Source organism: Leptopilina heterotoma, unplaced genomic scaffold, assembly GCF_015476425.1.
Source record: "Leptopilina heterotoma isolate Lh14 unplaced genomic scaffold, ASM1547642v1 Lhet_142, whole genome shotgun sequence".
NCBI lineage: Eukaryota > Metazoa > Arthropoda > Insecta > Hymenoptera > Figitidae > Leptopilina > Leptopilina heterotoma.
This window is the reverse complement of record NW_025110861.1, coordinates 1,014,638-1,031,416: the sequence shown is the minus strand read 5'-3', so window position 1 is coordinate 1,031,416 and position 16,779 is coordinate 1,014,638. Positions and strand designations below refer to the sequence as shown.

At 23.5% G+C, this 16,779-nt stretch overlaps 1 protein-coding gene across 1 annotated transcript; it reads left to right on the top strand.

Moving 5' to 3' along the window:
* Positions 1 to 13: 13 nt before the first annotated feature.
* On the top strand, positions 14 to 16,671 carry LOC122498177 (spatacsin). Its single transcript, XM_043605801.1, has 22 exons — positions 14 to 59; positions 532 to 987; positions 1,472 to 1,638; positions 1,729 to 2,079; positions 2,233 to 3,024; positions 3,108 to 3,280; positions 5,163 to 5,437; positions 5,822 to 5,986; positions 6,076 to 6,303; positions 6,833 to 7,024; positions 7,166 to 7,285; positions 7,426 to 7,597; positions 7,716 to 7,939; positions 9,107 to 9,258; positions 9,345 to 9,663; positions 10,076 to 10,241; positions 10,445 to 10,795; positions 12,305 to 12,457; positions 12,576 to 12,724; positions 13,101 to 13,502; positions 13,654 to 13,973; positions 16,244 to 16,671. Exons 2-22 carry the CDS (start codon positions 709 to 711, stop codon positions 16,455 to 16,457), a joined length of 5,364 nt encoding a protein of 1,787 aa, XP_043461736.1. The 5' UTR covers positions 14 to 59; positions 532 to 708; the 3' UTR covers positions 16,458 to 16,671.
* Positions 16,672 to 16,779: the final 108 nt, after the last annotated feature.

Sequence of the window (16,779 nt, the reverse complement as noted above, 5' to 3'; positions counted from 1 at the left end):
CATTTTTTTATTTATTTTCCTGCTTGCAGTAAAAACAATCTTACAATCACTTACAATAAGTAATAAAGAAAAGAAAAAAATACACATTTTAATTAAAATAAACGTTACTTAATGAATATTTAACATACACTACACATTTCTTTTACATTAAAATCAAACCTTTCGACTCGTCACTCTAGAGTTCCCTTGGAATGTATAAAAAGAATAAACAACAAATCAGCTGTTTTCTCTTTCACAAAAGAGAAGAGACAATGATCTGTCATTTTGGTAAAATAAAAAAATGACCATTTCTCTCTTCAATTATCCATAAGAGAAAATAACTCCCACTTGGTATTTTTATTAATATATTTGAAATTAATTTCCCGACATTTTTTTATCTTCTTTCCTTGTATTATCTTTTTCTGTCTATGAGCTTTGGTGTATGACTAATCGCAAAGTACTCTTTTCCGCTTATGTCGTCAATCAAAGTATCAAAGAAAAAAGAGAATTCCTAACAATATCACTCCACTCGATTGTTTTGTGAATTGCAAGCATTTGCAAGTAGGTCAGTCAGTGACAGTGACTTGTAGACGATAAGCATGAAGACGTCAAATTATTATCATTGAGTCTATGCAAAACTATATTTAATGCAATAGACAAAGGAAAGAGGAAAGTGGTTGAAAATTCGCGAGGAGTAATAATTGCAAACGAGTCGGATGAAGTGCAAGGATGGAAGAAGTAATCGTTGGTGGAGTTCCGGTCGAGTCCTTGACTGGGGAATTGGCTGGAGTTTGGTCAGGATGGCGAGCCTCGGGAGATAGGGAAGTCGTTAGAGAAGCTTCCGCGAAGGGTTTGCATATAAATCTGGCCTATAAGTTTCTCACCCACAGAAGAGGATGTTCCCACGACGAGGCCAAGTCCTATTTTTCCAGCGAGGTCGACATTTGGATAAATGAGCTGCTCAACAAGCGACAAGTTCACAAGGCTTCTCATATTCTAAAGAATGTGGCAAGTTTCTTTTTTATTTCTCTATCAACAAGAATTTTAACTATTTTTTATTTTCTTCCAATTTACAGGTCACCTTTTTAACTTTTTTAAATTTTCTCGCCTATTTTCTCTATTTCTGGGTGACAGTTTCAGATTTATTTTCGTATGAAGTTGAAACTGACAATCAATTGTCAGCATCCACTTAATTTTGGAAATTAAATTTAAATTAAATAAACATTCAAAAATGTTTGAATTTGAATCTTTTGGAGAAAATTGTAAAAATTTATTTGAATATATATTTATTATAATAATTTATAAACTATAATTTAATTCGTCATTTATTTTTTTATTTCTATATTTTTAGACATTATATATTAGAGATATGTTTTCAAATCATTTTATTTTAATCGAAACTTAATAATTAATTAAAATAAATTATTATTAATTTATTAAAATTATTAAACGAAAATTTCGGAAAAATCCAACTGTAATATTTTTCTTTAAGGGGAAAAATCCGTCCGAGTTTATTTGCACAGTTTGCTTAAAATGCAGAGAGCCGACTTTAAGAAATTACCTGGCTCATCATTTAATAATTATTAATGGCTTCGAGGAAGAACAGTTTGAGGCTTTGGAGATGATAAATTGGATAGAGGAACATGAGAAGAATCATAAGTAAATATTTGTGACAAATTGTCAAATAAATAAATTTATTTCTTTAATTTAATTAATTTATTCATTAATTTAAAAAAAATTAACGATTAGACTCGACGGTGAGCTGATATCCCACAAAAGTTTGGAAGATGTGATTAATTTGTCTCCGGACATTAAAAAATGTATTTACGTTGAATTATATTTTGAGAGTTTCAATGCGAAAATTGGACGAAAATTATCTAATGACGCAGTTTGGAACTATTTACTAATGAATAATAAAATTAAATTAATAAACAATTGGATCAGTATTAACTATGAATGTGATATAAAAGAAATTGACGACAAAGATGAACTGGAACAGAACTTTGAAAATCTAAAAATAACCGAAAAAATGATTTCCTCGATTGAAAATTCAAATGCAATTACACCAGTCATTCAAATGACTCTTAATCATTTTTGCAGGTAATTTTCAAAAAGATTAATAAAAATTACTAAAAAAAATTTTTAAATAAAAAATTAAATATTAAATATTAATTAAATGAAATATTTATTAAATATTTATTAAATAAAAATTTAAAAGTAGCATTCGATGAAACTGAATTTTTTTTCTTTCAGGTTTGGAGTATTCGCAAATAAAGAGAAAACGGATTTTAAATTAATTTTGAATAGACTATTTAGCAGTTTAAAAACGCCTTCGGAATTTCACGAAATATTATCAAAGGAATCGTCTAATATTGATAGATCAGAGTTTTTCAACAAAATTGACGCTGTGAAATATTCGAGAAATTTTAATCAAGATTCCACGGAATTAAACAGTCAAAAATTATTTCACTCCCTACGAGAAATGTGCGAAGAAAATAATGAAACGTACGAAATTTTAGAACAAGGAATTCTCGAAACAATTTCCCACATTTCTCAAGATTCTCTCGAATTTTTAAAATCGAATTACATAATAGCCTTTATGTTAATTTTATTGCAACACTTGAAGAAAAATATTGAAACGAGTGTCGTTGATAATTTAACAGAGGGAGAATTGTTAAAAAATATTTTTTCAAAACGAGACGAGCTTAAAATTGGACATTTAACAGTGCCTAGAGAAATATTGTCCAATATTTTAGATCGTTTTCCATATTTAAAAGCGGAAATTGATGAAAATTTGTCGCAAGTAAATGTAACGATGTATCAACTTTTGGAGGGTTATGAGAATTTTCATTCGAAACGAGTTTTTAAATGGCGGCAAAAAAATGAATCGATGCCAAATTTTTCCAATGGATATTTAACACATAAATATGGACATAAAGAGAAATTAACGTATATTAATTATTTGAAGGAATCGAGACCAAATATGGCGTATAATGTTCTTTATCGTTTGGGTAAAAAATCTTCATGCAACATCTCTTCTAAAATGTAAATTTAATTTAAATTAGAAAAATTGTTTTTTCTTAATTCGTACTTTTTTAATTTTCTAATGTTTTGCAATTTTATTTCAGGAAGTCGCAAGTTTCTCTCTCGGCACATATTTTTGCATTGAGGCATTTAAATGAACTGGACATTATCAGCAGTTGTATATCTTTTATTGAGTTATTGGGTGTTGATTCTGATAATTTGAGGCTTCATGTAACAGTTGCTGCTTTTGTGGAGAATAAATTAAATTTCTCTATTGGTATTTATCAACATTAATTTTTTAATTTATACTTAGGCGATTTTACTTCAAATTTAAAAATTTTTTTTGAATTAAAATTTCTAAACATATTAAATTTGGAAAAAAGTATTTTTTATTCATTTAGTAGAAAAAAAAGGCGTTTAAGTATTTTTTTATTTTTTTTATCAGAATTTGGCATTTGGCCAAATTCTTCAGTTATGGATTTTTTAAATTTTGATTAATATATTAAAAGTAGAGCTAATTTCAATGTTTTATTAACTCTAAAACTATTGAGTATAGAAAAAATTCGGTGGAAGAAGAAAAGATTGTTTCTCCTTTGACTTTTATAAAATAATCTTGACAAAAATTAACTTTTGGAAATTTATATTTAAAAAATAATCATTTTTTATGAACAAATTTAATTTTGTTAAGTTTGAATTCAATTTTTGTAAATTTTAATTTTTTAATACATTTACTTAAAAATAAATAAATGAAAATTAGCTTAAAAAATTATAATTTAAAATATTTTTTAAAAGAGCTTAATTAATTTTTTAAAATTTGATTATTTACTATTTTTAATTGCATATCTCCGAAAATTCGAATTCATAATCTATAAATTATAATTACATGAAAATTTTTACAAAATCTAAGTTTTTCTAAAATTTTAGAGAAAATAATCACTTTTCAATTTTTATTTCAAATTCTTCAAAAAAATTATTAGTTTTTTAAATTGTGAAATTGTGAAATTCTTGAAATTTTTTAAGTATAATTTTTATAATTCGATTATTTTCGAAAAAATACCTTACAATATTTTGAAAAGTCTAATTCTTGAAATTTTTTAGCACAATTTTTATTCAATTATTTTCAAAAAAGTAAATTAAAAAAATATACTTCTTTAGAGTTACCATTCGAAATTTAAAGAAATCATGTATTTTCATATTTGAAATTGAAATTCTTCAAAAACTTGATTATTTTTTTGTTTTACAAAAACTATTTTAAAAAATTCAATTTATTTTCCAAAAAATTTTTATTAAATTTCAATTATTGGGAAATTTTTTAAATTCTTTGCAATTAAAAAATCTATTATTTTAAATAATTGAAAGTTTGTAAAATTTTATTCAATTTTTATAGTATTTCATTAAAATTTTTAAAAATAAAATTTCGAAGAATTGTAATTGCAAATTTTGATAATAATCGAATTCTTAAATATTTTAATGAAAAGTCTTCAAATGAAGATTTTAAAACGAAAATTAATGAAAATCTAGCTTCATAAAATTATATTTAAAAAATTTGTTAAACGACTAATTCTTAAGCTTTCTTTATATTATAATGTTTTACAATTCAATTATTTTCAATATTTTCAATTGCATAAGTATTTCCAAAAATTCTAATTATAATTTAGAATATTTTAAAAAAATCTAATTTTTTAAAGATTTGATATTAAAAGTTTTCAGACATCAATAATTTTTAAAATTTGTTAATAAAATTCTTCAATTATTTTCAAAAAATTGTACTCAAATTTAAATTATTTTGAAAATTTTCAATTATTTGTACTTGTAATTGAAAAATCTATTATCTTTTAAAAAATGTTTAAAAATAGTTTTAATTTTTTTAATCCGATAATTTTTTTTAAGAAATTCAATTATTTTCAACAAAATTGTACTTAAATTTCAATTATTTTGAACATTTTCAATTATATGCACATGTAATTAAGAAATCTATTATCTTTTAAAAAATGGTTTTTTTATTAAATTTTTCCTTTTTCTCATTGTTCTTTATTTCGATGGCCTGTCGTTTTAAAAACTTTAAATTTTGTTATTCTTCCTTTTAATAAGCAATTATTGAGAATTTTATTTTCTTTACTATTAATTTATTCATTTAAATTTTTTGTTTTCTTTTTCAGGAAATTTATTGGAGTCTGTGGTGTATAAAGATCAAGAAGACTTAATAACAGTATTATCTCATTTGGAGCGCAGTTTTAATTTGTCACTGATAACTAATTTAATTAAAGAGCCACGAGAATTTTTATCAGCTTTAAAAACGTGGGATATTATCGTGCGATTCGCAAGAGCGCACAACGCAACTATCCCAACTTTATTTCTTGAATTTTTAGCATCTAATGATATGTGGTTCGAGTATATTTTAGTAGGTCAAATATTTTCTTATCCTTCCGAGCAGGTAAGGTCACAAATATTATTTTAAAAAAGTAATTTTTTATATTTTAAAAAAATAATATTTTATATTTAAAAAAAATATTTTATATTTTAAAAAAATAATAATATTTACTTCAGGCATTATTTTTTCTTTCGTAATTATAGCAAACTGTAGAAATTTTTTTTTAAATATTGTCCGCACTAAAAAAAATCTAAAACTAAAATTAAACTAAAACTGAATTAAAAGAAAAAGAAACATAAACAATATTTTTGAGAAAACTTGAATCGTTACGGAAAAATAAAAGTAGATTCTTAATAACTACGAATAATATAATATATTATTATTAATTTTAATTATTATCAGTAAGGTTTTAAAATTATTTAATGGAGATATTAATATTAATTTCAGATTTTAGAGAAGATTGTACTGTTTAAAAATCCGAATCTTCGGGAGCATTTAATATTATCATTAAACAATCCTTATCTGTTGAGTTCAAATTCTATAGGAGAGGATTCTAAAGTAAAGACTCGAGACTCCAGACAGTCTCTCTACAATAAAATTGGAGTTAAACAAGTACGAATACTTTCCTATCTACAAAATAAAAATGTATCTGAATTTAATTTGCATTTTGTGTCTAAAAATATAATTTTTGTCCTTAATAGACTTCACCAGAATCAAGTTCTCCAAGTTCGGAAATATGTCATTCAGCAAAAGCGCATTCTACGTTTACTGAAAGTTCAATTACGAATTTGGGAGTTCGTTTATTTAATAATGACTTGTGGCAAATTGTTTTGAAATGTCATCAGAGTCAAGATCCACCGAAAGCTTTATTAAAGGCTTCTCGAACTTTAAAATCTCCGATTCTTACGGTTTTGGCTTCCTGTTACGAAGTAATTATTATTTTATGCACTTTATTCATTTATTTAATTTTGCTACCTCGTGGAAATTTTCAAATTCGATTTTTCACCTTTTTTTTTACTTTTCTTGACCTCAGGGATCCAAAAATCGTATTTTTATAAAATGCTTAGTTTTGTAGCGCGCTACAAAACGCATCTTTTAAGCACTTATTGAACACTTTTCGTTAATATTAGCCAAAGTTATTTAACTTTTTAAAAAATCAAAATATTGAAGAAAGTTTCCTACTTTTTTTAGTAAAGTCAGGGAAATGTCAGTAAAACTTCTGGGTTGTAAATAAATTATTGTTTAAAATTTTTTGTTTTTATATTTGAACCCCAATTGAATTTTTTTCAAGGGAATTAGGGATCAAGTATTCATCTTGTTTTAAATAAAAATTCAGTTGCTAAATTTAACTTTATTAATACAAATTTATCTAATCTAATCAAATTTTAGTACTAAAATTGTAAGAAAAATGTCTCTAGATCCAAATTTTAAACTATTAATTGTACTTTCTTTTGTTAGCCATCCTCTGCTGCAACACATTGTTATTTTTGGCTCCTAGTGTCTGTGGAAGATTCAGAATTTTTTCTGAACTCGAAAGATCCTTTAGAAGATCAAGTTTGGTCGGCGGATAATGTTATGGAGCTTTTTAATAATTTAGTTTATCACAACTATATCAGTACTTTTAATAAGGGTCTGACGATTTTCATGCCTGTAAGTTAATTTTTTTTTAATAATTTAAATAAATTGCAATTCTTTCTTACGGAATTATTTATAATTATTTTTTTAGTACTTTCTTTAAATAATATTTTTATTTTGTATTACCTTGAAATAATTGTTTCTTAATAATTACAGGACAATCCATTAAGACTTTTTTCCGAATTTTTGGTTGAGTGCATATGCTTGGGAGATTTCGAAAAATGCCAGACGATTTTAACGAATTTTATTTCCAGTTGTTCTACACTCAAGTGTAATGTGAGTTTTTATTCAGTTACAATTTTCAGTCAAATGAAAATTAAGTAATAATTAAAATTATATGAAAGAAATAATTAAAGTAAATTAAATAAATAATTAAAAGTAAATAAAAAAAGAAGTAATAATAAATTTTTTGTTAGAAAATGATGGACTGGAAAACTGACGAATCGTATTTAGATAACATTTACTGGATCGAAACAGTGGTAGTCAAATGCCTTATAACAGCTTTGGGAAAATGTTTTCAAAGTAAATGTTTACAGATAAAATTTTTAGAAATTTTGACGAGTTGTGATTTTTTCAAGAATTTAACAGGTGACTATAAAAAATATTTTTATTCACTTTTATTATTTAAGCATTTTAAATTTAATTTTATTAATTTCATCAAAATGAAAATTAATAGATCTTCATAATTTCTCAAATTATTTTTCAGTTAATGCTCCAAATTTTTATTCACTATTGGAAATTATGAAAATTTTGATAAAAACGGACGTTGCATTTAATTTTCTATTTTTTGACATTGTTGATAATGAGCAAATTTTTAATAATGAAATTGAAAGGTGTATCAATGAATTGTTGGAGAAAGAAAATTATACAAGTGCCTTAGAATTGTCAAAAGTAGCAAATTTGAAACCGTCGAAAATAATTCTTGCACAGGTAAAATGAAATTCTATCAAATATTTAAATTTCCATCAAACAGTTAAATTATTAAAAGAGTGACCGCTAGACCGGGAAACCTATATAAAACTGGAAAATGACAAGGAAATATTTTGTTGACCGGGAATTTTGAATTTTTCTATTACGGTGTTTTTTTTTTAAATAAAAAAACTTGTTAAATTTGAAAATGAATTTATTTTAAAAAATTTTGCGAATAATTTTATTTAAGAATTTAAAAAATAATTGAATTTTATAAAAGTTGCGCTTTTCATTTTTATAAATAATATATGAATATTTAGGAAAACTGTCAATTTAATTTATTATAATTTTGTATTATAACAAAATTTTTTACTTTTAAAAATTATCTTCAATTGTTGAATAATTTCAGATACAAAATTTAAAAAAATTCAACTTTATAATAAAATTCTTTAAAACAATTCAATTATTTTCATACATATAATAAAATTCTTCACAGGAATTAAATTATTTTTTAATATAATTTTAATAAAATTTCTTGAAAGAATTCTTTGAAAGAGTTTAATTAGTTTCACAAAATTTTCATAAAATTCTTCAAAACAATTAAACTATTTTAAAAAATTTTAATAAAATTCTAAGAAAAATTAAATTATTTCAGATTAAAAATTATAAAAAGTTACAGAAATTACAAAAATTAATATAAAATGTTATTAAAAATGTTATATTTTATAATAGAATTTAGAAAAATTGAATTTTAAAAAATTTTTATTAAAAATTCTGAATAAGTTAGTTTTTTCAAACAGTTTTCTTTACGTTTTTTTGAAATTAGTTATATTTTAAAAAAAGGAATATTTAATTGAAAAATTTTCAGTTTTAGGTGCATTTTTTTTTTGAAATAATTGAATTTTTAAGGAATTTTCCCAAAAAAATATTAAAAATTCTTGAATTTAGAGAAGAATTTTAATTACAATTTCTAGAAAATAATTGAATTGAAATCTTGAAAATAATTTTTGTGTATTTTTCTTTATGCCCCGGAAAAATAATTTATGATCGGGAATTTTTTTTTATGAAAAAAGCGGTCACCCTGATTACGTTTAATTTTGTGATTTGATTATTTAATTATTTCGTTAAAATTTCGTAATTTTTAACCAATTTTTTAATTAACTTTTTTTTAACTTTTTAATCCAACAGTATCGAAGTGAATTCAAGAAACAAATGGGCGTGATTGAATCAAACTTTTGGAAAAAATGTTCCGCCGATTTTAAATTGCATAAAGTTTGTTATGAAAAAGCGGCCGAATTTTTTGTGGAACATGCCGAAAAAATTCAGTCTAGTAAGGAAAGGTAATTTCCAATTAAGTTACCTATTATTAAAAAATTTATAAATTATAATTTATTCTACTTTAGATAATTGATTTTTTCTTTCTTAGGTTTGAAATTCTAAAATTGGCTTTAGAGATTCTCAAGGAAAATTCCGATGATTGTCAAACTTGTGATAAAGCGGAAATGGCTATGTGGAAATCCTGCATTCTAGCCGGTCCCGAAAATATTGAGATTAAGAGTGAAAGTGAACTTTTTCGGAAACTGAAAACTGAACTCCTGTCTGAATTGAATAATTTGCAAATCACTTGTATTCTCAATGATCCTCAGGAAAAGGCCGCTCTAGAAGCGTTGATTAATAAATTATTAGACGCTGGAAAATTGGATAGAGCACTTAGAATAAGTGCAATTTTTAACTACAAACATAAAGTACGTAATTTTTATTAGTCGATTTTCATCAACTAAAATTTAAATTATTGTTTTGTTTGAAGTTAAATATTTTTGTCTTTTTTTTTATTTCCTTTTTTTAAAATAATTTTTCTTTTCAAATATTTTGATTTCAATTTTAATTTAAAATACTAATTTAGTGTTTTGAAGATAAAATAATAACAAAAATTAAAAAAACATAATTATTTTGAATAAAAAATTATAATTTATGTAATTTGTAAATTTAATAAAAGTTATTGCTAATTTCAGTTAGTAACTAACTTTTTGCTTTTGAATTAGTTAAAATAAATTTTTTTTCAAAATCTAGTAGTTTATTAAAATTTTTTGTACCGTTATTTTCATTTTTTTAAATTATGAAAAAGATATTAATATAAAAACGTTTTATTTTTTCCAGGACGTACAAATCTTGATGCTGTGTTTAAGTTTAGCCGAGGGGGAGATTTTGCCCCATCAATTAACAATTCAGCAAAAAATGTTAATATCCGAATCAGGAAATACAAAGCAAAGACTTGGAATTTTGAGAAACAGAGGACTCACCAGATTGCCATCATCATCTTCTTGTAATATTTTTTATATTTATATTCTTATTTGAATTAAATAAATTTTTTTGTTTATTTATTCTTATTTGAATTAAAATAACATTTTTTCGAAAATTAGATATTAATTTGCTACTTAAATTAAATACTGTTGAGTCAGTTAAATTTTAATTAATTAAATGAACGGTTTTTTACTAAAAATAATATTTTATTATTATTTTGGACAGTAAACTTGAGCGGCACTCACGAAGCTAGCGAATCAACGACTGCAGTTAATCAAGAGGAGTCGGATTGTTTGATGATATTGACGAGATTGTTGAAGAGTCTACAGAGCGGCGTCGCTATCGGAACGAGAATCGTCACTTGTTACAAATTATCTATAACTTTGGGAAAAAGTTATTATTCTTTACTGATTCTCAATGACCCGATGAGACTCTTGCAGGAAGTTGTTTTAAGTAATTACGATCGTACTCTGGAAATCGCTAAGGATATAATAAGTGCATATCAAATCGAAAGTCGTCAAGTTGCTCAATTTTTGGCTGAAGAGATTGTTGCTTCAATTACACGAGTCGTAGAAGGTGCGATGCATAAATTAAATTAATTTAAATTAACTCGTTTCGTTATACCAGTTATTTAAATTTCAATTATGTTAACAAAATTTTTACAAGTTTCGGAAAAACAGGAGCATGAGCTCCTGTTTTTTTTTTTTTTTTAATAATTTTACTAAAATATTTCAAAATGAATTGAATTTTAAAAGAGTTTCTTTTACAATATTCTTAAATAGATAAACTTCAAAAAGTTTCAATTTGAAATTTTGTAAAATTTAAATTTTGAAAGAATTTAATTAGAAATTTAAAAAAAATCTGATTTTTGAAAAATTTTAACAATTAAAATTATTTTGAAATTAGTTAAAATTTTTAATATAAATATTTAATTAATTATTAAAAATAGTGGATTTGTAGAAGATCTTTAGTTAGAAACACAAAAAAAAAATTGAATTTCGGAGAAGTTACAAATAATTGCAGAAATTCAATTATTTTCAAAAGTAATACAATTTTTCGCAAAAATTAAATTATGTACAAAAATTAAAAAAAATTCATGTCAAACTTTCAACTATCTTTATAAATATTAATAAAATTCATCTCCGAAATTCAATTATTTTCTGAAATTTCATTATAAAATTCATGGCAAAATTTCTATTATTTTGAAAAAAATTTCTCAATTCAATGATTTTCAATATCTATACTATTTTAATAAAATTTTCTAAAAGAATTCAGTTTAAAGAAAATTTTGATAAAATTCTACGCAAAGATTAAATTATTTTTATAAATAATAAAAATTTCACAGGAATTCAATTAGTTGCAAATTTTTTTTATAAATTTCTTCACAATAATTCCATTATTTTCATAAATAATAAAACTCATCGCAAAATTCCAATTAAAACAATTTTAATCAAATTCCTCGAAAAATGGAATTATTCTTAAAAATTTTATTAAAATTCGTCAAAAGAATTCAATTATTTAAAAATTTCTCGATAAAATTCTTTATGAGAATTAAATTTTAAGAAACATTCAATTATTGAAGAAATTATTTATTTTTGTAATTAAATAATTGAATTCTTGTAGAATTTTCTAACAAAAATGAATTTTAGTTAAAAATTGAAGAAAATAATAATTGAATTGAAATGATGACCATAATTTTTTTATTAGTTGTTTAATTTCAAAAGGTTTGAATTTCAAATTTTTGAAAATCTTACTTCCTATGAAAAAAATAATAATTATTAAACATTTATTTAAGAAAGAAGTTATTGCTGTTTTCGAATAATTTCACAATTAAAGAAATTCGTAAATAAATATGAAAGAACATTTTTTTGAGTATCTAATAACTTTTAGACTGAATCAGAATATTCTTTATATTCAGGGAAAAAGTCAAAATGTCTGGAAATTAGGGAAAAGTCAGGGAAAATCAAAATTAAATTTTTATGGCAAACCTGTAAATATCAAATATAAAAGTTCAATGATCTAATATTCTGTACAATAAAATAAAATCATTAAAAAATGAATATTAATAGCTAAAAAAAATTTCAGATGGAAATAACGATTCAACTGTCTGGAGCTACCCTCTCGATATTAGTCTTCATTCTGTGATCGAATTATCCAAAGATACTTCAATTTTGGGATTGAAATTACTCGACATTGCCAGTAAATTATTAGGACATTCGAATGGTGAAAAGCGAAATGGTACCTAAGAAAAAGTTTAATTTACATTTTCCAGATTTAACAAAATCAATTTTTTATAAATATTTTTTTTCCAAAAAGAAAAATTCTAATGAAAGTTGCAAATTTTGTTTATTTACAGTGATAACTCTAAAAATTGCTGTTGAATTATTAATAAGATCTCACGACTGTTTCACTACTTCCTGTAATATGGAAGGTATCGCTTCAGTTTTGAGAAAATGTCAACAGTTGGCTAATGCTTTACAAAATTTAAAACTCTGGAGTTTATTGGTAAGAAAATTTTTGTTAAAGTTTGTATTTTAATTTTTGATATTGCATATTTAGTTCAAGAAATTATTGTTTGTTAATCTAAAAATCTGATTTTTTGGCATGAATTTAAGCTTCACATTTTACAAGAGTTTTTTTAAAAAATTGTTACTTGTCTTGTCTTATAGAATTTTGTGGAAATTTTTTTTAACTAAGATACTTTCGAAAAAGGGAAATTTAAATTAGGACCAAAAATATTAGACTTGGGATGAAATGAAATTAGATTAAATTAAATTAAATTAAATTATTTATTATTATTAGGATTATTAATTAAATTAAAAAAAACGATCAGTTTAATTATTTTTGAAGAAATAATTAATTGTGTACCTAATTTTTTCAGGTGCGTCTCGTTACCGGAGTGGGACGTTTTACTGAGATGAATTACGTTTTCAAAATACTCAAAGAACACGATCAATTTGAATTTTTATTGGGAAAGGGCTTGGACAAAGTTCCGGGTTTAAAAATGGCTCTTCTCGACTTTGTCAAGCGTTATTGTCCAGAGAATAAGGAATTGTTGAACATCATTGCACTTCACTTTCATCTACATTACGAAATCGCTCTCACCTGGGAGAATGAAGGGCGAGAAGTTATCGACGAATTGGTCAGTGAAGCAAAAAAGGAGAATCTAAAGTCTCAGAACTCCTTTCCAATCGAAGTGAAATTAACGAGGGACAAAATCACAGAGAAGAGATTACAATTGGTCATCTTAAACTTTACTCTCGCTACGCACTATTTTTTACAGGTTCGAAATATTATTATGATTATTATTATTATTATTATTAAAAATATTTTTCTTTCGAAAATTAAAATCAAATGAAGGGACATGATTGAACTATTTTCTTCTTTTTCTTGAGTATGAAGAAATAAAATGGTTTTTATTTTATTCTTTTTAGGACAATAAATTAAATTTGGCAAATCATTCCTCGCATCAGGCAGAGTTAGTGGCTTTGCAACTTTCATTGTTTTATGTAGTCCAAGAAAATCATCAGTTTGCCTGCATTTTAAATTTAAATAAAGATGAGGTTGATAAAGCGATTTGTCAGTTTTTGAACTTTCCACAAGCTCTGATTGTCGCGAGAGCTTATAATCATCATGTTGACTGGGCGAATGCTGTTTACAATCATTGTATCCATCAAGGGGAAACCAAGTATTTAAAGGAATTCGTAACGTCCAATAGATTTACAACATCTATTATCAATGATTGTGTTAGAAGGTGAGAAATCTCATTCAATTGTTATATATTATATTATTAATTATTATTTTCATAAATTCAGGCTTCACAGTGCCCCTAAAAAGTATTTTAGTGGAAGTAGGGGACTGAAAATTAAAAAATACTTTTTCCTGATTTCCAAACACAACTTTGACTTATATTTTTCCCTGACCCTAAGGAATATTCTGATTCACGACAAAAATTATTAGATACGAAAAAAAATGTTTTATTAAATTTATTTACAAATTTCTTCAAAAATAAAATTTTTCGAAAACATCAATAGTTTTATTTAAAATAAATATTTAATCATTTTTTTTCATTGGAATTAAGATTTTCAAAAATTTCAAATTTAAACCCTTTGAAGTCCAACAACTTATAAAAAAATTATAAAACATGAAGACATCGATCACTCCGAGTCTTCGACTCGGAGCAATCGATATCTTCATGTTTTATAATAATTAAAGATGACCGACTGACAAAATCATTATTTTATTATTATAAGAATATTTTTACTGTAATTTCTTCAAAATTATTTCTATCATTTCAATTCAATTAACATTTTCTAGAATTTTTAACTAAAATTCTACTTTCAATCAATAACATCAATTATTATTCAATTTAACTTTTTCAAAAAAAATTAATTCTACAGAATTGTTAGTTAAAAGTACAAAAAATAATAATTTAATTCTACGAGAAATTAATTATTTTAATACAGAAATAAATACTATTGAATGTTTCTTAAAATTTAATTTTGAACAGAAGAATTGTATTAACAACTTTTGAAAATATTTAATTTTTTTAAAAGAATTTAATTCAATTTTTAATTAAATTTATTATATTAAAAAATTTTATAACAATTTTTGAAAATAATTGAAAACTTTATGAAGAATTTTATTAATTTTTTTAAAAATAATTCAATTCCGGAGAAGAATTTAAATAATAATTTTTGAAAACAATTGAATTCATGAGAACAATTTTATTAAAATTTTTGAAAAAAATTGACTTCTTGAGAAGTATTTAAAAAAAATTTTTGACAATAATTTAATTCTTGAGAAGAATTTCCCTACCTATTTATGAAGATAATTTAATTCTTGACGAGAAAAGAAGAAGAAAAATTGAATTCTTGCGATGAATTTTGATATTTATCAAAATAATTGAATTTTGGAAAAGAATTTTATTAAAATTCCTTAGAATAATTAATTTTATGGGAAGAATTTATGCGATTTTGTTGTTTATCAAGATAATTGAATTCTTTTGCAAAATTACTTAACAATTTTTGAAAATAATTGATTTTCTGCGACGAATTAAATGTCATTTATGAAAATATTTGAATTATTGCAACGAATTTTATTGTTTTATTGAATAATTGAATGTTTCTTAAAATTGAATTCTTTCAAGTTTTAATAAAATTTTTCAATAATAATTGCATCTTTCAAGGAATTTATTTAAAATTTTATTAAAAATATTTGAAATTCTGCGATGAAAATAATTGAATTCGTAAATGAAATTTTTATTATTTATGAAAATAATTGAATCTTTTCGTAGAATTGTATCAAAAAAATTTTTCTGTAATTAAATCTGTTGATAAATTTTATGAAAATAGTAAATATTTAAAAACATTGAATTGCGAAAAACTTTTAAAAATAATTGAAATGTTGCAAAGAATTTTATTTAAATTTTTTAAAATAATTGAATTTTTGGCGAAAAATTTTGCTATTTATAAAAATAATTGAATTCTTGACGAGATATTCATTAAAATTTATAGAAATAATTGAATTCGTGCAAAGTATTTTATTAAATTTTGTTTAAATAATTGAAATTTTGCCAAGAATTTAATTAAAATTTTTGACAATAATTGAATTCTTGAGAAGAATTTTGATATTTATATCAAAATAATTGAATTTTGAAAAAGAATTTCATTAAAAATCCTTAAAATAATTGATTTTATGGGGAGAATTTGGTTGGTTATCAAGGTAATTGAATTTTTTTTCTTTATTATTCAAAACTTTTAATTTTTAAGGAAACTAACAAATTCATAATTTTTTTTGTATTTAAATGTTATTATACTTTTACATCAATTAACACTTCTAAAATTTCTTCTCTTCTTATTTTCTAAAATTTTAACTAAAATTCTTTTTCAAATCAATTTTTATCAGAATTTAACTACGAGAATTCAATTATAGTTTGACCTTAATATGCGGTTTAAAAATATTTAAAAAATTTTGACTTAATTTCTATGAAATAAAATGATGCATTTTTTTTCTAAATTCAAGATATCGTCTGGAGAAGATCATTACCAAGTCCATGACAGAGAACATGCGGATGCTGGTGGCTCATTTGAATGACGCACAATTTAAATATGTTATATCAAGTCAACTTGGTTTTAAAGATATTATTGAAACAATGTTAGAAACTCCGGCTATCGGCTCGTATCTCAAAGATACAGTCTGGAAGAATCGTTATGACGATTCGGGTTTTTTAAGTTAGCTGACGATTGTTTCGAAGTGAGTGATTTCTTAAAAAAGAAGGGTGGAGTTAGACTCTACTTAAATGAAAATGCTCTTTAAAAAGAGTAAGAGAATTTATTCTCTAATAATGAAATTTATTATGTACATAAAATGTGCTGTTATATCTATGATATGTATTTTTTGTATGGGATTTGTTTTTAAATAAATGTTCTGTATTTTTTTATTATAAATAATTTTTTATTTAAAATTTTCTTATAAAATACTTTTCCTAATACCAATTTCTTCCGTTTTTATTTTCAGGACAAAAATACTATTTTTTCAATGGATACTTTTATGATTGA